The sequence below is a fragment of the Lepidothrix coronata genome, unplaced genomic scaffold (assembly GCF_001604755.1).
Source record: "Lepidothrix coronata isolate B3197 unplaced genomic scaffold, Lepidothrix_coronata-1.0 Scaffold1, whole genome shotgun sequence".
NCBI lineage: Eukaryota > Metazoa > Chordata > Aves > Passeriformes > Pipridae > Lepidothrix > Lepidothrix coronata.
This window is the reverse complement of record NW_016690181.1, coordinates 2,574,541-2,594,463: the sequence shown is the minus strand read 5'-3', so window position 1 is coordinate 2,594,463 and position 19,923 is coordinate 2,574,541. Positions and strand designations below refer to the sequence as shown.

Below are 19,923 nucleotides of genomic sequence, written 5' to 3'. Positions count from 1 at the left end.
CATTTGCTGCTACCTGCTGCTAATCTTTAGATCTATTCTCCACAGATCAAACCCCTCACCAACACAGAAAGTGAAAAACAGTTCTCCAGGTCACCGTAAAATAACAATCCCCTCACAGCACTGCCTTTTCTTCTTCTTCCCTGCCCTCTGGCTTTTGGAGTTTTTTTGCTTTTGTTTTGTTTAAGAAATATTTCCAGATGGCAACCTTTTCAGTCACTTCAGATTTTACACTTCATGTCCTCTCTACTTCAGCACTGCTCATGAAGTGTTTTTCAGGAAGGAGATCTTCCTGTTTGTACATTCTGTACATAAACTTCAGTAAACAATACACTGCTGTTGAAAGAGGATGAAGAGAAACTTTCTTCCAAAAAATTATCTGTTGGAAAGGCCATTGATGCTTCTTTATTCTTTTGGATGTCTGAACTTAGGTTTACAGCCAAAACGGAAAGCTGGTAACTGCAGATGGTGCAGGCTAGTACAGAACCCAAGTATTTTCAACATGTTTAGCAGGTAGCACTTCTGCACACTTCTTGCTGCACAGAACAAATTAACTTATGGGCTGAAGAAAATTCAGCTTTCTCTAAGGCAGTTAACTGTCTTGCCCAATGTCCCAATCAAAAAAAAAAGTTATATACAAAAATTCTTTCACTTGACCACCATGTATTTTAATACAGGTTCATACTAGTAGAATAGAGGAGTACAGATCACTCGACAGCACTCCTAAAAAGATTTTACAAGCATGGCATGGAACAAAGTTACCCAAGTGATGTGCTGTGCAATGATATGGCATAATTTCAATTATTTGTGGAGCAACTGGCACTACTCAAGGTTCTTCTTTTGGACAAAGGTTTTTAAAAACAGAAGAGAACTTTATAATAGCAGAGAAAGGCACAGTATCCAGTGACTTGCTGAAGCTATAAAAACAAGGCACGCTTCTCTCTTATCCTTCCAATAGTGAAGAAAAATTAGTCAGCACTAGTCGCTTTTACCCAGAAAGATGGTGGATTCTTATCACTTTAGTATATTAATCATGTTCTCTTTCAAAAATATCCTTCAGCTTAAATATAAATAACAGACTTAATGCTGGAATTAGTGGGATCTACATTAGGACATTAGAAAATGCAGCCTACAGTCTCCATTCTGAAATTAAAAAAAAATGTGAGTTTGAGTATCATTTAAAATTAGTAGCTACTCCATTTGCACTATAATTCAATGCTGTGAATGCACTCTCCTTTGGTAATTTTACAGCCATGCACCTGCAAGTCACTAGCTAACAACCCAAGACTAGAAAGGTCTGCTCTTTCTTGCTTCTCTGCCTATCTAGTCACTGTTTTTTGTCCAATTAGCAACTATCTTAGGGAATCCATTAGCTGGAGAGCCAAGCCAAGAAGATACTGTAAGGAAAACTCAAGCCCACACATCAGGCTGGCATTTGTTCTAAGTGCAGAATAACATATAATGGTGCACTCATCTCTAGGACAGGATTTGGTCTCATTTACATATATATCGCTAATAGTTTCATGCATTCTTTTAAGGAAAACCAGATTTTGGACTTAGGCAGTTAAGCAAAATAGAAATGACTTTGGGTTATTTGGTTTTAAAACACATCTATGGAAGCAAAAAACTGCACAGTAGCAATGTTTACTCATTATACAAAATGTTATTATTTCCTTTAAATCCATACAGCCATGACATTCTGCTTTTATTCTAATTGGTCAGCTTGCTATTTCAGAATGAATTAAACTGAGCGAAGCTACATGAAAAGTCTAGATATACATGACAAACTAACATGGTTATTAACCAAAAGCCATCTGACTGGAAGAAACTCAGAGAACAAATAGGATCTGTTCAAAAGTCAGTCTCAACAGGATCAGATTAACATATTAGCAAGTTTCCAAAAGAAAAATGCTACTGTTTTTCTCACAAAGGCATGAATAGGTAGAATTAAGCTTTGCTAACTGGAAATGATGCGTGTCCTTTGCTGCTGGCTCCTGAGGTCTCCATTGTGTAAGTTACTATTTTTAAATAGCAATGAAATGCAAATTACAAGTAAGGAACTTATTTGCAGATGGTCTGAAAAGTTAGCAACTTTTTAACAGTTCATAAACTCATCCAATATCTCTGTAGCAGAGCAGACTGTACTGGAAAAAGTTATTGAGGTTTTTTTAGCAATGCAAATTGATACTACCAAAAAGAGATTTATGGTCTCTGGAAGAGAAAACCATTTGTCTTTAAACTGGCACCTTTAAGCGTGCTATCCTGATGCCATTGTGTTTTCCAAGATCAAATATTTTTGCATGCTGAAAGCCTGCCACCTAGTGCTTCAAAGGACACGTTCTGAAAAGTGGTAACGGAAAATGTAAATTATTCATGCCATCTTCAGAAAACACCACAATTATTCAAAAGAGGAAAAAAAGAAGTGCCTTCCACCTCTTGTTTCTCTCACTTCTATTTATAATTTTCTTTTATCTTGTGTGAAGAAAAAGGCAACCTACTTTTTAAAACAGGATATCCAAAATTTGCAATTCTACATTTTTTATTTTTAATGATCGCCAACAACTTCCAGTGACAATGACAATGATTTTTTTTGTTTGGTTGGTTGGTTTGGTTGGGGGTTTTTTGTTTGATTGGTTTGGTGGGTTTTTTTGGTCTTTTTTTTTTTTTTTTAATAGCATCAAAGGAACTTCTAAAATTTTAAGTCTGTCAGGAGACAGAGATCCTGTACTACACAACAAAGAGCTCTCCCTAGGACACAATTTTTGGGTTCTTCAGCACTGTATGAAACAAACAAGAAAAAGCAACCAGACCAAAAAGAAAGTAACTTTCAAATCATACTGTACGGCTTTCAGTCTGAAAAAATACCCCACAACCCTACCTCCAGCCATGCAGGGATATGGACATAAATTATCTACAAGGGGATACAGTGGGCCTGGGAAGAATAGTTACAAATGATTATGACTCAGAATAACCCTTGTCAGGAGTTCTAGCCCATGACTGTATCTGGGCTAAGCGCTCTCTGGAGAATGAGAAAAAGTGCCTCTGGACATGCAAAAGGCAGAGGAAAGAGAGATAAAGCCTGGGTTCCAGTTGACACCCCTGGTTCCCCTCCCGACAGTCTGCACGGCACAATGGGGTCAGTGAGGAGCTAGCTGGCTCTCACAGTAAACAGCCAGCGAGGCCGGTGCTTTTTATCGATACTAAAAGGACTCAGACACTTCCTGCCATTTAATCCAGGACCATTTTTCTTTCAAAGAACAGGAAAAGCCTCAAGAGATTCCCACAGTGATCACAGCCGAGCCTGCTGCCAGGGCACTGGGAACACCGAGTCTGGGAGAGAAGAGATCAGGGTTTAGGAGAGGGAAGTATCCCCTTTTCATCTCGTCACCTATTTTCCATAGAGCTTCACAGCTACCATTCCAATTGACACTTGCTAGACTTTAGCCTTGCAAATGGCTCCTTCAGCACATCAGTCACTTTCTGTAAGGCACTGTGCCTACTTCTGCATGTATAAACAGCTGTCCTGTTGTGGTTTGTGCCCTCTCTTCTTAGAGTAAGTTTGGATTTGAATGCTACTTTCCACCTAATTAAAACACAGCGTACAAAACTACTTTTTCAACCCATCATTAGCTCCAACACTTCCCAAATTAAGCCAGCTTTACATAACACATCCCAACCACCTTCTCAACCAAATTCGGTTGTACTTTGACAACAATTTGCCTAACCTTGCACCTATGCACTCACTCCTGTAAGCTTCTTGCATCCCATCTTTATTCCTCTAAAAATTTTTGCTGGTAACAAGGTTCATCGGCTTAAAATGGAAGTCTTTTCAAGAGAATGCAGCCCCGTGTCTATTCTGCACTGCTACTTTGCTTCATTTCTCTATCCATGCCTTCTCCTTTAATTTATCCCTTCAATATTTCCCTTTTTACTGCTACAGAGATTAATTTTCTGTTTTCAAGTAATTAACAAACAATTAAAAGAATTTCTGAAGAAACTATAAAGTCATCAACTATTACTGAACTATTAAGCTAATGCAAGCTCATGAAAAACGGTTTCTCCATTACACAGACACAAACATGCATGAGCTTCAAATAACTCCACTTACGAGGTACTTTCTTAAACTGGACTGTAGCAAGCAAAAGGCCATTTTCCTTTTACTGTACTAACTTCCCCTGCCAAACATCCTTGACCCAAAAGGGTCTGGGAATAACTTTGCATCTGGCAGCGTAAGCTGTTTTTCCTTTTGGCTGTCTGTCAGATCTCTAGCACTTTGTGCAGAACTCTGCTCGCTGCTCAGGACCATCTTCTGACAGCTAGAGCATGTCCGGCCAATGAAAGTCACTGCAGTACTCGGCAATCAAATTCTAGGAGATCTTGGATTACTTAAGTGTTATTCTAGGAAAAAATTAAGTACATTTACTTTACTGGTACAATCGTACTTTTTCCCACTTTACCAGGAAATATGAATAAGTCTTCTTTATTCCAACTGAAATTCAGTAAATCCCTCATGACTTGTTTTCCAGACAATTTCTTCTGACCTTGGTCCTCAAATCCATCCTTCTCATGGTAGACTGCTACAAGTAATTTTAATCTTTTCACTAGGTAGACCAGTGAAGATCTCTCAGGACAATATGAAGTTCTTTCAACACACTAAGAGGCAAGGTATGATTGTAACTTTTCCTGCAACCTTCTTATTTCCAACCTCAAAATAGTATTTGGTTGTGAGAGCAGGCTGTGCAAGTCTAGTAAGCAAGTCTGTCTACAGTAATTTGGATGGCTGCAAAGAGATGCTTGTAAGCATTAGAAAAGCCTGTACTAGACTTTTTCGGTAACCATCAACAGCTTTACCTCAGAGAGAGGATGCAAAATCACAGTCTATTGTAAGATAGCAGGGCTAACTTTCACTCAGAAGGGAAAACAAACACACAGCCACCCCTAATTCCTCAAAAAGCCCATAAGTTTAGCATAACCAAGCATAAATTACGCCCAAAGAGCAGATGTCTTTTTTTATCTCATCTCTTCCATGACAACCTCCAAATTTACCTGGTATCCTGATAAAAGACCAGCCATTCTGAGGCCTGATCCCTAACAGCCCTCCTGGATGCTCTGGGAAGAATTGGGAGCATTGCTTCAGCCAGTCAGCTGCTAGCTCAGGGGATCCATGGAGTACACACTGCTTTGCTTCAAGACTTCCTCCTTCCCTTAGTGCCCTGCGCTCATATTCTGCACTTCGGTCATTGCAGTAGAACTCCAGTGGCACAGCTGTTACCTGCAAGTAAAATAATAATAATCAATAGTCTTGTTCAGATTTCCCCTCATCCCCAAATCCCCAGTTCAGGTACCTTACCACTGGATCAAATTTTAGAAGTCAAATTATTACTGAAATGTACAAATGGAAACACAACCTTTGGCTGAGCTTAAAACAAGCGAAGATGCAACATCTCTCCACACCACAAAAAACACCATAAGAAAAACCAGGTACAGAATACTTGCCTGTTAATAAACTGTGCCAGTTGTTACACAACTGAGTGCAAAGCTGAAAGTAAAAGAGTAATATCCTTGCTGCACCTCTCCTTTTGCCAAGATTTCTTTTATTTATTTGTTTATTTTTAGTTTTGCCCTTCACATTCAAGTATTTATCTCACTAGCCAAGATGGGATTTACGTATCCTTAACAGAAATTAGAAAGTAAAAAAACAAACAGAAAAACAGCTCTGTTTTGGAACAGCACATTTCTTGGGCTTTACAGCTGTTTTGAACAGAAGTGCTCTTTTTCTTGTGGCATTCTATGAATCCTATGCCCTATTACCTGGTTTAGTATATACAACCCAGCTGGACAGACCAGTGTTGCAAACATAGGAACTGTGATTTCATGCCATGTGAGCTCTTCTGGAATGACTCCATCAGTTTAACTCCCCCCTGTTCTGTCCCATCCACCCAAATCTGTACAGACTGGAAGGTCCACATTAGCCAAACAGCTGGATGCCAATGGCCGTAAGGTCCTCGAGTAAAGTCTGTTCCAGCAGACGAGGCTGTGCGTTGTACAGTCTACAGCTTTCTCTTATGTTGCCCTTACCATGGTAAGGGACAACAATCAGAAGCAAAACTGAGCCATGGCAGATAGCAGGACAGACTGCTCTGCTAGGTTTTTCTTCAGGTATTTCACCAAGAGTTAAATCATATGATCCAAAGTAAACACAGTTTCAATACTTTCACACAAACAAATGCAGAACAATTCACTATCTAGCCGAAGAATCTCTCAAAAAAAACCCCTGCAGATTACCAACTTCTATCTTTTCTGAACATAAGTCTGTTTTGGGCCAACATTCTGGTGTATTTACATAATCTATTTATAACCAAGTTTACAAAAGGAAGCTAGTAGAAACTTTTACATACTATCTAGACACTTAATAATGTGTTGTAAACTCACATAGAAATGAAACTAAAATTTTACTATTAGATAATTAGCCTAAAATTTTACTATTAGGCAATTAACCTTACAGCATAGGCTTGTAACAAAGAAATTAAAAATGCTGTGACAATTTCTTCACCAATATAAGAAGAAAATTATCAGTACTCTAGAAGACATTGTTGCTTTTATTTCAGAAGTACAATGAAAAAAAAATCCTCCATGTGAAGTCACGTAAGTTAAAAACATTGTCATGAATCCTAACAGTGTGCAAAATTACATATTTAGGAAAAGCAATGTAACAAACAAAAATGAACAGAGGAAATCAATCTTGTGAAAGTTTTCACACTTGAAAAAAGGTGCTGGGGCTGCATAGGAAGAAACAGTACAGGAGGTTGTGGAGTTTGATGGTGAACAGCAGGCAGTAGAGTTTGTGCAGAATTAAGTAGGGTGGGAATTAGTGTGATAATGGAACAACTGAAACATTAAACACAGTAAAAGAACCAGATGAAAAGCTTCTATGTATTTGAAGAGGGTTTAGATTTTTGTTCCAGCTTACTCTAGTGTGATATAACTGCTACGCATTATATCATGCAAATGAAAACATTTTAACAGCTTAACTAAATTATAAGCAATAAATAGTTTAAATATCACCAGTTTTAAATATTGCTGTTTAGAAGTGTAGGTTGGAGGAAGCAACGCATACTTCAGGACTGCCTGGTATCTTAGATGCTGGCTGTACCCCCCTGAACATTTATCTTTGAGCTAACTGAAAGTAACAGGTATTAAAAAAGATCTAGGTGGAAACCTGTGATCCAGACTTGGTTTACAGGAGCTCTTCTCATAGGAATAAATTAATCTCACAGAGATTTCTCTTTGCAAGGGCAAACAATTGTTTAAACAAATTCATGAGCACAATGACAGTCCAGATTGGAAAAAAAACAACAACGAAAAAGCATACAAAATGTTTACAGTAACAGTAAAACCATTGTTTTGCAAGATGCCAAGAGCTATTTTTAAACCAGGCATGCTTATGGATCTACACACGCAGCCACGTGAAACATTGCAAAGTGAAAGGAACTGTGTTAAGACTTTGTACACATTTCCATACCTAAAAGAGTATGTAGCTATCTTGTACTGACACTTCCACTCAAGGGATAGCTCTGACCTTTGTGAGAGAGGTCAAAACCTCTCTCAAAATGCAAAAAATTCAAAATGCAGACAAATTCTGTCACCTGAATGTTGCTGTATACTGCAGATGATGGTACAGACTTAGGTTCTTTAAGAGGCACTATTCACCATCACATTTCAGTTCATATTTCTACACTGAATAGATTGGAACAAGTACTCTTTCAAGCACAGACAACTTGCTATATTGATTTCCAGGACAGCCCTAGGACAGGCAGCCACTACACACAAAACAGAGCAGACTAATTTTTGACACAGAAATATGCCTTATCTACTGAAATCAATATGGAGATTCATACACCAGGATTTTCACAAGAAAAACCAAGTCACTTCATAAGATTCTACAAGCTTCGTTTCAGTAATGCCTCACCTAAAGGAAGAGGTAGTAGGAGACAATCTCTATACAAAATCTGTGTGCCTCAGTGCAATTTCTACATTAACAAGAACTAATCTTCCTACGTAACCTGTGTAACACTCACTGACATCTGAGGACACAAGACTATCACTTCTTTTTAAATGCAGACACACATTTCTAGAGTAGAGTCCTGTATCTTTTACGTGGCCATACAAAAAAACCCAACACATTTCTGAAACAGACAAAAAAAAAATCATTCAGGCTTGTTCACTCTCCTCCCTCTCCTTTTTGTTGTGGTGCAGTTTTTCAAAGTTTTTTTCCCCCATGGAGTTTTTTTGGTGTGGTTTTACTCATAACAAAAGGTAAGGTAGTCCTTAGTACACTAAACCTTCCTATGTCAACATATTATTGTCAAACTGATTAATTGCAAGAGTCATGGTTCAGAAATACATCAAAAATATAATGTTAGTGATACATGAATGCATTGCCACCTTACTTAGTTTAGTTAGGGCAATTGTAAAATGCTTCCTGCATTTATCCCCATGCAAAGTTAGCCTTTCAAACATTGCGAGATGCCCCAAATTACTTCTCAATGCAATATTCCAGAGTGGCAGAGATCGACTGAAACTAAACCAAACAATTATACTTGAAAAGGAATGAATTAGCTTCTTAATGAGCGTGCAAGATCCATCCTCCAAATTACTTTTTCTATGATTTAGACCTGTCTGTACTGAGGAAAATTTCCTGCATAGAAAGAAAACACTGACCCCCACCCCCAGCTGGTGCATAAACATACACTCCTATTTCTATCATTCGCTCCATTAACTTCCCAAAATTCATCACAGGTCAAACAACAACAGAAGGCTATAGTTTCTGAGAACATATGTGCTCTTTCTGCTGTTTCAGGTCTTCTACGCTTCTGCCAAAAGTTTCTAACAAGCATAAAATTAAGTCTTTGTATTCCTAGGAACAAAATCCCATGTCTACACTTAATCATTTTTATATACCAGCCAAGCCAAAACAGGTAACTTTTATTCATTAGAATACTGTCAGATATTATCTCTCCTCACCTTTCCCCTCCCCTTTATATGTAGCATTCTAAGCCCCTCTCCTCCCTTCCTGCTTGAAGAATTCAACATATTCTTCATCCGTGATGCATATTTAGGTACAAAGAGTGACATATCAAAGGAATCTGAAGGTGAAGTGGGTTTCACAATTTAGTCTCAGAATAACCTGTTGTTCTCAAACCAGGTAGTATGTTGTAACTGGGAGGTGGTATTTGACTTTGAGCAGTTCAGTTGGATTCTTGGCCCCTAGAGCTGTTGGCTCAGATGAATTCATATTGAGCAGCTGCATGTAGGCAAGAAACACAACGTCCTACTTGCCATCCACTCATCTCCAGATGTGAAAGTATAACTGCACATCATTTGATGATGCCTACAGGAGTACCTTCAATAGTGACTAAAGAATACAACATCTGGATGATCTGGTAATAATAGTACACTTTGTCCAGCTTTGTCAACATTCAACAACATAGAATACAATAGCCATAGGCTTATGAAGGTCTCTTGTGTCAGCCTAGGAAACTTCAGCTAAATTAATTTCAAAATTCACTTACTAGATGATGGACAACCCCAAGCAGTACCACTTCACATGCAAAAGACTTGGAAAAATGCCAACTTGAGTAATCCTTATATTTTGCAATTTGGTGTTTCCTGTTTGGAGCATAAGCTGACACAATGAGAGAAAACAAACATCCTTTCCAAAAAAGCATTGCTCCTCTGCCCACTTCAGCCATCAGAGTTCACCAAACAATCACCTCATTCTGTTCATATCATTACTAAATCTCCCCCTTGGATTACTGGGGAATAATTTACTTAACAATCTATTCTGTAATGTTACTGCTTTTGGTATTAGGAGAGAAAGTGAAATCTCTATCTCAGAACAACTCCTGTTGGGTGCATCCTACAACTTTCCTTTTCTCTTCAGTACACATTCCAGTCACTTCCCCTAGGAAAAAACCCACTATTGAATACAGTAGCAAAGGATATCCTCACAACAATTTTACCAAATCAAAAGAAAGTAATAGATCATTCTTTTCCTAAGACACAACTCTAACAAGATTGAAAACACAATAGAAAATACATAATTTACAACTCAACTTGGACTTACCCGTGGACTGGCTATGCACAGGAAGGACGGCAGCTCAGTCACCTGGCAGCATCGTACACATGAGGTAGCTGATTTCCTTCTATATATGACATGGTCTGAATAGCCAGTAACTGCTTTACAGTGGCTGCTGAACACAAGGTTCTGAAACAAAATTAAAATTAAGAAGTTACAGCGTCTATAAAGAAATACTGCATTTAAACTTTGCACCCACCCATGAGGAAGACAAAGGACATTCACTATATATTTCTCTTTGAAAAAAGAAAACTCTACACATCTTCTGCAGTGACAGTGTATAGGATTTTTGTGTAATTGTCAGAACACCCAAATCCTGAAATGGTTGAAATCAGAATAGCTCATATCAATACTTGTCTTTATGCTCAGCTAGAACAAGAAACAAATTTTTCCTTCTTTGAACCTTTAGACCTTAGCTTTTCTAATGAAGGGAGTACAGGAATATTCTAGTAGGTCTGCCCCTCAAGCTGTTTTCTAGCTACTCATTTACCTGTTCTGAATCAAAATGAAATTTTGCAGAGAAAAAAAAATAAGAATCTAAATGCGGCTGGACTGGTACATTTAGACTGAAATCTTTTCCAACCTTTTCTTTCTTTCTTTCCTGTGCAAAAGGGCTCTAAATTTTATACTGAAGACTTTCAAGGTGTTAACGTGGTTACTCACATACATGAACATAACCATGTGTAAAACCTGCAATTTGCCACAATTATATCAGTGACCTTTTGATACAGAAAAATATATTGACTCAGAAGTGGGGACACTGAGATGACAGTGCAGTTTAAAGAGAGCTCTTTGAAGATGCTCAACTGTACACAGCAAAATAACAAAAAATTACATTTTCTTTGCTTGTGTCAGTTATATTTCCTTTTTAATTGTAAATATTTGCATAAATGAAATAAATTGCTTATAGATTAAGCCATTTTTGCCACTTAGTTTTTATTCTGGCTCTTCCTATATTCATAGAGGCCAACAGTTATATATTGTTACATTTAATTGTTTCCTATTAAGACCTTAATAGGTCCTGTTCGGGTGTTGCTTTATGCTGATGATGCTGCCCTTGTCACCCACACAGAAGAAGCTCTGCAGCGTTTTAACATCCTGCTTTGCAGACACTGCTGAGCTTTCTAGGCTGGAAGTCAGTTTAAAGAAGACAGAAATTCTCTATGAACCTGCACCTCAGGAAGTCTTCCATCATCTCCACATGACCACTGGCGAATCAAAGCTCAAATCAGTCCACCACTTTAATTACCTAAGTAACCTCATCTCCTTGGATGGTAAGATTGATGGAGAGATAGACAACGGGTTAGCAAAGGCATATAATGCCTTCAGAAAACTCCATAAAAGAGTCTGGTGAAATAAACACTTGAAGAAAAGTACCAAGATCAGTGTTTACAGAGCCATTGTGCTGTCTGCTCTTTTATATGGATCCAAATCATGGGTCATTTACCGCCACCACCTGTGTCTCTTAGAACGTTTCCATCAACGCTGTCTCCGTACAATCCTGAACATCCACTGGTCAGATTATGTGACTAACACGTCTGTTCTAGAACAAGCAGCAGTCACAAGCATTGAGGCCATGTTGCTGAGAACACAGCTGCGATGGGCAGGGCACGTCTCCAGGATGAAGGACCACTGCCTCCCTAGGATCTTGCTTTATGGTGAACTTGCCACAGGCTGCTGCAAGAGAGGAGCCCCAAAGAGAAGATACAAGGATTCCCTGAAACAACATCTCAGCCTTGGCCATATTGATCACCATAACTGGTCTACTCTGGCCTCCAATCGGGAGGTCTGGAGACACACCATCTTTAACGCTGCTGCTTCTTTTGAGAACGCCCGCAGGGTCACTCTTGAGGAGAAAAGACAACGCAGAAAGAATCGTGTCTTGCAGAATATACCACCTAAGGAGTCTTTCTGCTGTGCCTTCTGCAACTGGACGTGTCTATCTCGTATTGGCCTTTTTAGTCACCAGCGCGCTTGTAGCAAACATGGGTAGAGCCCTCCCCAAATCTTTGTTCACAAAGCCTAGCCATGATAATTGTTTCCTATAGAATGCAGACCGTTATTCTGCATACAATAGGTAACAAGAAATAATTTTAGATGCATTAAGCATCCACTGCCATAGGATCACAGGATGTGCCCTCCTGGAAATTCTAGCAGTTCACTTAAGTAAAGAGTAAACAGGATCTAAAGCTTTGGCTGCCCCAGTTCCTAATGAACCAAAATTAATTACATGCTACTTTACAAAGCCTCCCAATATTCTAAAATCCCAGTGTTTGAAGTTCTAAACATCTGGGTACATGATAGAGGCACAGTCCTTGTATGCCATGTCATACCCTGGATATACACATTTCTACACACGTCAAAAAATGCTAGAAAACATCCACAGGAGTCTACTATGGATAAGGTATTCTGGGGTCTTTTTATTTCCAGATGTAGATTCACTGGGCAAGATGCAGATGGCTAGCATGTATCATTTGGAACCTGCTGACAAGTGAGAAAAGTAGTCTTACTGTACATACATGCTAGAGTCAAGCCTAGCACATAAGCGCGTCCTTCAGCTGCTGCCAGTGTGACTTATGGTCTGGAGCTGGTACAAATTAAGTTCATACTCACCGAACATCTGCTCCTCTATATAAAAGGTGAGAGCAGAAAGAGCTGACAACAGCCTTTCACTGATACTCAGCAGAGATAAAAAGCACAGGTCAAAGCTTGGGCCACACTGGATAATGTGAAGTGATCCCAAAAACAGACCAAAAACATGCTCTTACTTAGCTGGCAATTCTTTATCAGTAACACTGGCTTGAGCAACAACTGCTTCACATGTTTATTCCTGTCCCTCCAGAGCCCCTTCTTGTTGGTCTAGCTGTCTGTACTCATTAAGATGCTGATCAAGATGAAAACAAACCACTGTGTCTCCACTCCAAGTGAGTTTTGTGATGTGTTTCATCACCTGGTAAAGCAGGCGGTGTGCTGAAACAACAGAGTGGGAATCACAAGGCTGGAGTATGTGGCTGTGGACAACAGATGTGAACTCTGGCTTACTCATGTGAGGACCAGAAACGGTGGAAACAAATCACCACAACTGCTGCTGAAAAGGACAAGTCCTTCCTCATGGTATATTTGTGCTACTTCTTGTGCTAGTTTTGTCTCCTGTCGCACATCTTCAGAAGTCTATTTAGCTACGCATCTAATAAAATAAATTCAACAGACATGAAAATACAAAGTTTACTGCAGTTGGCTCATACGAGGATGTAATAGTGCATGCTCACATCAGCACAGGCAGGATTCAATAGCTGGGAGTAATGACAGTAAGAGTCCAAGGGGAAGACTGACACAGCAATAGCAGGCTACTAGACAGACTCAGAACAACTGCGTTAGCTCAAAGTCCCTCTCTGTCCCACCCCTGGACCACACACTGGGATACAAGGTGATTTATGAAGAGGAATCAGCATTGCATGGAGTCACAAGAGCTTTCCAGTAAATCTAAGGACAGCAAGCACTGGCATACTGATTGTAACTCTCATCACTAGAGGGGTTTGGTAACTATTTCCTGGAAAGTGAAAACACAAGAAATGGACAGAGAGGAAGTTAACAAACTGTAATTCCAAACCTATGCAAGTTTGTTACTTAATTCTCTTTTGGAAGGCAACATCAAAGACCCATCAAAGATGGCTTTGGCCCAACTGAAGTACCCAGGAAGAAACATAAAGGAAAACTTCCAAGAAGGTATCCAAAATATGAGAAAAATACTTGTACCTAGGCAATTATCTGGCTTTGAGCACCAGATTTCTGTATACAAATTACGAGCAGGTCACATAAGAAACATCCCTTGAATTCCAACATGCAATATGCACCTGCTAAGTATTCATGAATAGAGCAGTCACCAGATATAACAGGGACAGTGGAAACCCGCTTCCCATCAGTCATACATGGAAAAGAGTGGGTAAGGTTACAGAACTGAACACAGCCACAGCTCTGAAACGGATCATATACCTTAGTACAATAAACCCAAGAACTAAAGAGGATTATTAAAAAACAAGAATGTGAACACCTACTACAACTACGCAATCCAAAGAAACTGTTGAAAGAGGCTCTCATATATCGCAAACATAATGTGGGGCATGCTATCAGCATCTTAAGCCCGTTAACATTCCTAATTTCTGTTAAGAAATTAGGAAAGCAAAGGAGAGACGAGTTCACCTGAACAGAGCAGATTTTATATTAATTTAAGGTATACAAGTTAATACACAAGGTATGGAGGTGCTGAGCAATGGGAATGAAGATTCCTCACAATGAGAGGGATTTCTGTGTTTACATGAAGAAATTCATACTATCTTTAGACAGATGTTACCTCAATTTTGGAAATATCCATTAAAAATAAATGTGGGTTTTTTTCTACTTAGTTTGTCTCTTACATCGGAAATGCTGATCTGAGCGGTTAAGAAAAGCCTTTCCAGATTTATACCATTTCCTTTTTCCTCTTTTCTCACCCTCCCCAGTCCTTACATGTTACTATCTTATGAAGCCTCAGGGGAAGCCTCGGGGAATTTTACATCAAAAGTTTCTTAAACTAAGAAGAGTTAGTTCATACTAAATTTAAAAGAGTTAGATCATTTTCACTCATGATAATGTGTGGTACTAAAAGACAGGCATGTTAAGGGCAGTTTGTTTTTCAACTGTCCTTTTGGTTTTGTGCTATCTACCCCCCCGTTTTTTTAAGGTGTTCTAAACGTAAGCTGTGCAAACAAAAGTCTGCAAACATAGTTTATTTTGAAGTGACTTCAGGTGGCAATTTGTCTAACATGCAGGTTAGAAAACAGTTCTAAAGAAACTGTCATAACTGTAGGGCTACACTTCCTTTAGATTTAGTGGGGTTATCACAAATGCACAGTATTGCACACACTGATAAACTCTGCTCCTCAGCTGGCTGTTTTCTGTGTAGAATGTATTACAACAGTGATTAATTACACACAGTCGCAGCACTGGGACTCCCTGAGACATGAGGAATGATATCTTCAAAGAACAGAAATTATTTGGAGAAACCAAATTCATGTTTAAATCTGGCCAGGCTGGGGTATAGGAGGGTTTGTAGCCTATCCAAATGCTTTACATTTACTTGTTAATATTAAAACCTACACATGCATATTCCATGCCTTGTATTTAGTATCTGTAATATTAACCCATCTTCTGTCCTTTAGAAAATTTAATGACTTTTATTTTGATATTTATACACACTAATCCAAAGGCTATGTAAGGATCTAGATTGCCTTTCTACATATGTAAAAATGAATGCTATCTTCTGTAAGTGCACACAATTTCTACCATCTTCTACTTATTTACTGTTAGGTTGCCACACTTATGACATCACACAAATTTTCCTTAACCACACCAATGAGAGGACAGAGCTACAGTATATCTCAGAAGTAAGCGTCACACATTCACTACAGAAACAGCTGAATGTAATCTCAAAAAAACTAACTGAAAGCAAATCCATATAGCATAGACATTTTATGAAGCTAGGTATGGAAATGCAGAATTGAAACACCAGCACAGCCAGAGTTAACTGCTGGCTTGCTCTTTGTTTGATAACTAGGACTCATTTTGTTGGCTTTGCTGTTAACGCTGCAAAACATGACACCAAGTCCAAGGTTGCCTTCCTACTGCTTATGCGTCTTCAATTTCAACTTCCTTTGCACAATATTCAATTGAATTCTGGCTATCTCCTTTCCCCTTCCACACTCATGAGCAGAAGCAATATTCCCTAGAGAAATTTGGCACGATCTCACTGTTTCAGAAAAGATTTTTTTACTGCATATCTGCTAACTGCCCTAGATGCTTTCCTGACTCTATGCTAGCACTTTCGTGAACTTACTTCCCAGTGAACTGAATCAATGGAGCTATAACCTAACTCAGGAAATCAACTGCAATTTAGTCATAAAAAGACCAAATCTTCACACATATCCCAGGCAAGAGATTAGCAAAAATGATCTTGCATTACACAGTAAGCTGAATACATCTGGAGTCTACCAGACAGCAGCAGAAGCAAATTTTAAAGTAGAAATACACCACTACGGTGCTTGTCCACCAACTCTAAAGCACTGCCAGTCTCCTCTATTTTTCCCAGTTGCTGCAATCATGTGCTGAGTTTGACAAGAAAAGAGTAGTTTCAGTCAGAAAATGAGCACCCTACATGTAGAAAAACACCACAAAACTTTAGGCTTATATGTAGAATTCATCCCTGACAAATCACAAGTCTAGTTCTGTTGCTCCAGTAATATTTTTAAGTCTTCTAATTCCACTGATTTATTTATTACAGCAAGTTTTGAAATGTATCACCACATGGGAGGGAGACAGCAGTTAAACTATTTTTCTGTTCAGCACTCTGAAGTCTATTAACTATATCTAATGAAGCAGACAAAAAAGTCATCATATTTCCAAGTTTGTTTTCCCTGTTTTATAAGGATAGAAAAGTTTTCATCATTTCTCACTCGTGAGGATTTGCTACTGTCTCTAAATCACAGAAATTTTGCTTACCTGCAGCAAAGTGCAGCTGTGCAAGTTAGGGAAAGACAGTGGAAAATTTACATCAAGTAAGAAATCCCTGTTCCTCAGAAAACATGACCCCTGCTCTTTCTCCTCTTCTGTCTCCATCCAGAAGCGCATGTGATGGAGCCTGTACGATGCTTTCAGAGACAGGAAAAGAGCTAACCATCTGAAACAAAACACAGCAGATGCATTCACCTCTTTGTGAAAGAAAGGCTTGAGTATATTTACAACATAACTCTATTTGACAGAAATTGGTTCTTTTCAGAATTTCAGGCTTACAGGGTCCTTACTTAGAGAGAGTAATTTTTGCTAGACATCTTCTAATTATATTACTCTTAATTTTTTCTAAGGTGGCTTAACTGAATCTAAGGGATTAAATCAGGATACACTTTGAAGCACTTCTTCTGAAAGGGTCAAGCCCGAGTTAGCCACTACTATTTAAAATTGCACTATGGTTTCTCTGTAAATTGCTCCATATACAAATTATTCACAACAACATTGTGTAACGAATGCAGAATTTATCTTAAAGACCATTCAGATACATCAAGAGAAACAGTAATCCAAAACAACCAGAACAATAAAAGAATATTACACTTACAAAGCTCTAAGCAAAACATCTCTATTTATTAATAAAGACTAGCTTTTAATCTCAAATTTCTTACAGCCATTACCTAACTACACTCAGAGTCCATTACAGAGTACACTATAACTTAAACAGATCACCTCCCCTTCCAAGATGAAACAGTTAATGACGCTATAAACCCATAGTTTAAGCCTACACCTCAGAATTCCATTCCATACTAAAAACAAGATGTGGAAAGTAGACGACATGGCTCAGAGCTGAAGAACAACTATAACAACACAAGCTTATTCCACTTGTGTTTAAAATGTACACTCAAGTGCAACTCGTAAGCACTGCAATAAACTGGCCTTCAGAAGCCTGGATTTTGCACTTGATAACGCCAGGAGCCTACAGTGTGATCCTAAGCAAAGTCTCCCATTGCCCTTTCACCATCTTGTGTATTTACAATATCAAATCTTTGTTAATACAGGTTTTCTTTTGACAGAGGCATAAAAATTGCATTGCATAATTGGTGCCCGATACCCAGAGGAACACTCTAAAAGTTGCTCTAGTATTAGATAATGACTGACAAATGATAATATTAGGAGACATAGAAAATGCAGGTTTACAGAGATGCTTCCGACATCACTTGTATTATTTGCAATTACAAAAAGAGGAGGGAAAAAAGATGGGGGTTGAGAAGTTGTCCTCACCTGGCTAAATGTCCCTGATTCATAAGATTTGCCATTTCTGCTGGAGAGACATCAATAAACCGGAGGAAAGAAAAACAGCTTTCTTCATTGATGCCTACATCACAGAAATACTGAAGTTAGGCAAACACATTTCACAGACACTCATAGCTGAAAACAATAAACTTACTTCATCAATTCAAGATGCACATTCTCTGACACATGACAAATCTAGGTGCATGAACAGGTGATCCTAATTTAATCTCCATCTTTTAGAAATACTGAAAATTCAATTCACCTGACTCCACATTCCAGTTCATTTTCCAGTTTGGGTAAGAGAAGGGCATTTACCAAAAAAGAGAAATGCATTCTAGACCCAACTGCAGCCAGTAAGGACATATGTTTCACTTAGTAAGAATCAACAGGTAGCATGCATGTTTGCAAATTTGAACATGTATCTGCCCGACAGCTGACCAGAACATGTGTACCTCAGGATGTCTGCCTCACATGCTTCCTCTCATCCATCCAGTCAAATGCATCGCAAGGAGATGCAGGAATTGGTAGAGGAAAGCTTTTCAGCCCCACCCATGTGCACTGCATAGCCCCAATACCATTCATATATTTTAATTTTTTTTAACATCTATACAAAAATTATATTCCCAAGATTATTTTCCTTTCATGGTATGCCAAAAAGGGTCTCCAAGAAAAAGCCTATTATAAATACCAAAACAAACAGAAACCAGAATAATCAGCAAGAAATACAGAAGTTAGGAAGTTGCAGACAAGTACAGACTCCCATAGCTGCATCTGGTTCTTCTTACTTGTAAAGGGGTTTGCACAGCTGAATAGGTCCATGCTAACAGATTTCAGCATAGCAATGCAGCTGATATCTCTCTTGGTTTTTACTCTTTTTGTAGAGTAAAAACTCAGTAGCCTGAGTGATCTAATTGGCTCTTTTAGCAAAAATATTCAATTATCCAAAATGATAAATTGTATCTGTCAATATGAGCAGCTTATGTGGGATTTTTGCTCTTTGATAGATCCTGGGTCACTTGCATCTCATCCACTTTTTAGATGAAAGAGAAGTTGGCCATTTAAGGTACAACACAGAACGTACTGGAATGAATCCAAGATTTTTCAAAATTGAATCCGTGAAAAATTCACAGCACTAATCTCTTGAAGAAAGTTAAAATAAGACAGACTGAATTGAACAAGATACTGCAGTAGGATTAAGCAGTAACTAAATGACAAGTTGTCCACAGATTATTTTTTTAGCTGTTTTCCATCAGTGAGAAACTATATGTACAAGCACAAAGGCTAGCAAAATTATAACAAGTTCTGATTAGATTATCTCAGAGGACTAACTAATCTGGCCTCTCAGTCCATCTCCCTGAATAAGACATATTACAACATCACACGCCAGTGTGCAACCCAACTTGCTTCCTGAGACTGGAAACCTACCCTTCCTATGGAAGAGAGACTGCTGTATGTGGTCTGGTGCAAATGGCGAAAGTAAAACCCGTAACCACCTGAAAATGAAAGAAACAAAACCAAACAAAATCACTGAGAAGGTGTTAATACATAAAATGTTCAATCACACAATCAGCAGAAGATGTAGAGTAACCATTCCCTTCTTCACTGTAGGTATTTTAGTGCTCTCAATACCTGGAATTGCACGGCCGTAGGAGAAAAGTATCATCAGTCTACATGCACTGCTGCTTATTTGACACTGAGACACACCATTGTTCTGGAACTGCATTATACGTTTTAGAACAGTTAGCCTGATCTTCACATGTATATTTCTGATCTCCTTCCCGAGCATTTCTCATAACTGAATGCAAACAAAATTAATCAAGAACTGCCACAATTGGCAAGAATAGCAAACTGCACTTGGGCAGATTCTGTTCATCCAAGGTAATCATTAAAAGCTGTCATGGCACTAGCAGATGCTCATGATATATACAGCATCTCAGAACAGACAGATACTGATA

At 38.6% G+C, this 19,923-nt stretch overlaps 1 protein-coding gene across 2 annotated transcripts in view; it reads right to left on the bottom strand.

Annotated features, from left to right (window-relative positions):
• The window catches only part of INO80 (INO80 complex subunit), a 68,158-nt gene that overhangs the window by 16,501 nt on the left and 31,734 nt on the right, over positions 1–19,923 (bottom strand). For both annotated transcript variants that reach the window (XM_017812368.1, XM_017812358.1), the window contains exons 22-26: positions 19,394–19,461; positions 17,957–18,050; positions 16,670–16,847; positions 10,124–10,264; positions 5,044–5,269 (exon numbers count right to left, since the gene is read on the bottom strand). In XM_017812368.1, the coding sequence (XP_017667857.1) occupies positions 5,044–5,269; positions 10,124–10,264; positions 16,670–16,847; positions 17,957–18,050; positions 19,394–19,461 (707 nt within the window). The remainder of the gene's footprint in view (positions 1–5,043; positions 5,270–10,123; positions 10,265–16,669; positions 16,848–17,956; positions 18,051–19,393; positions 19,462–19,923) is intronic.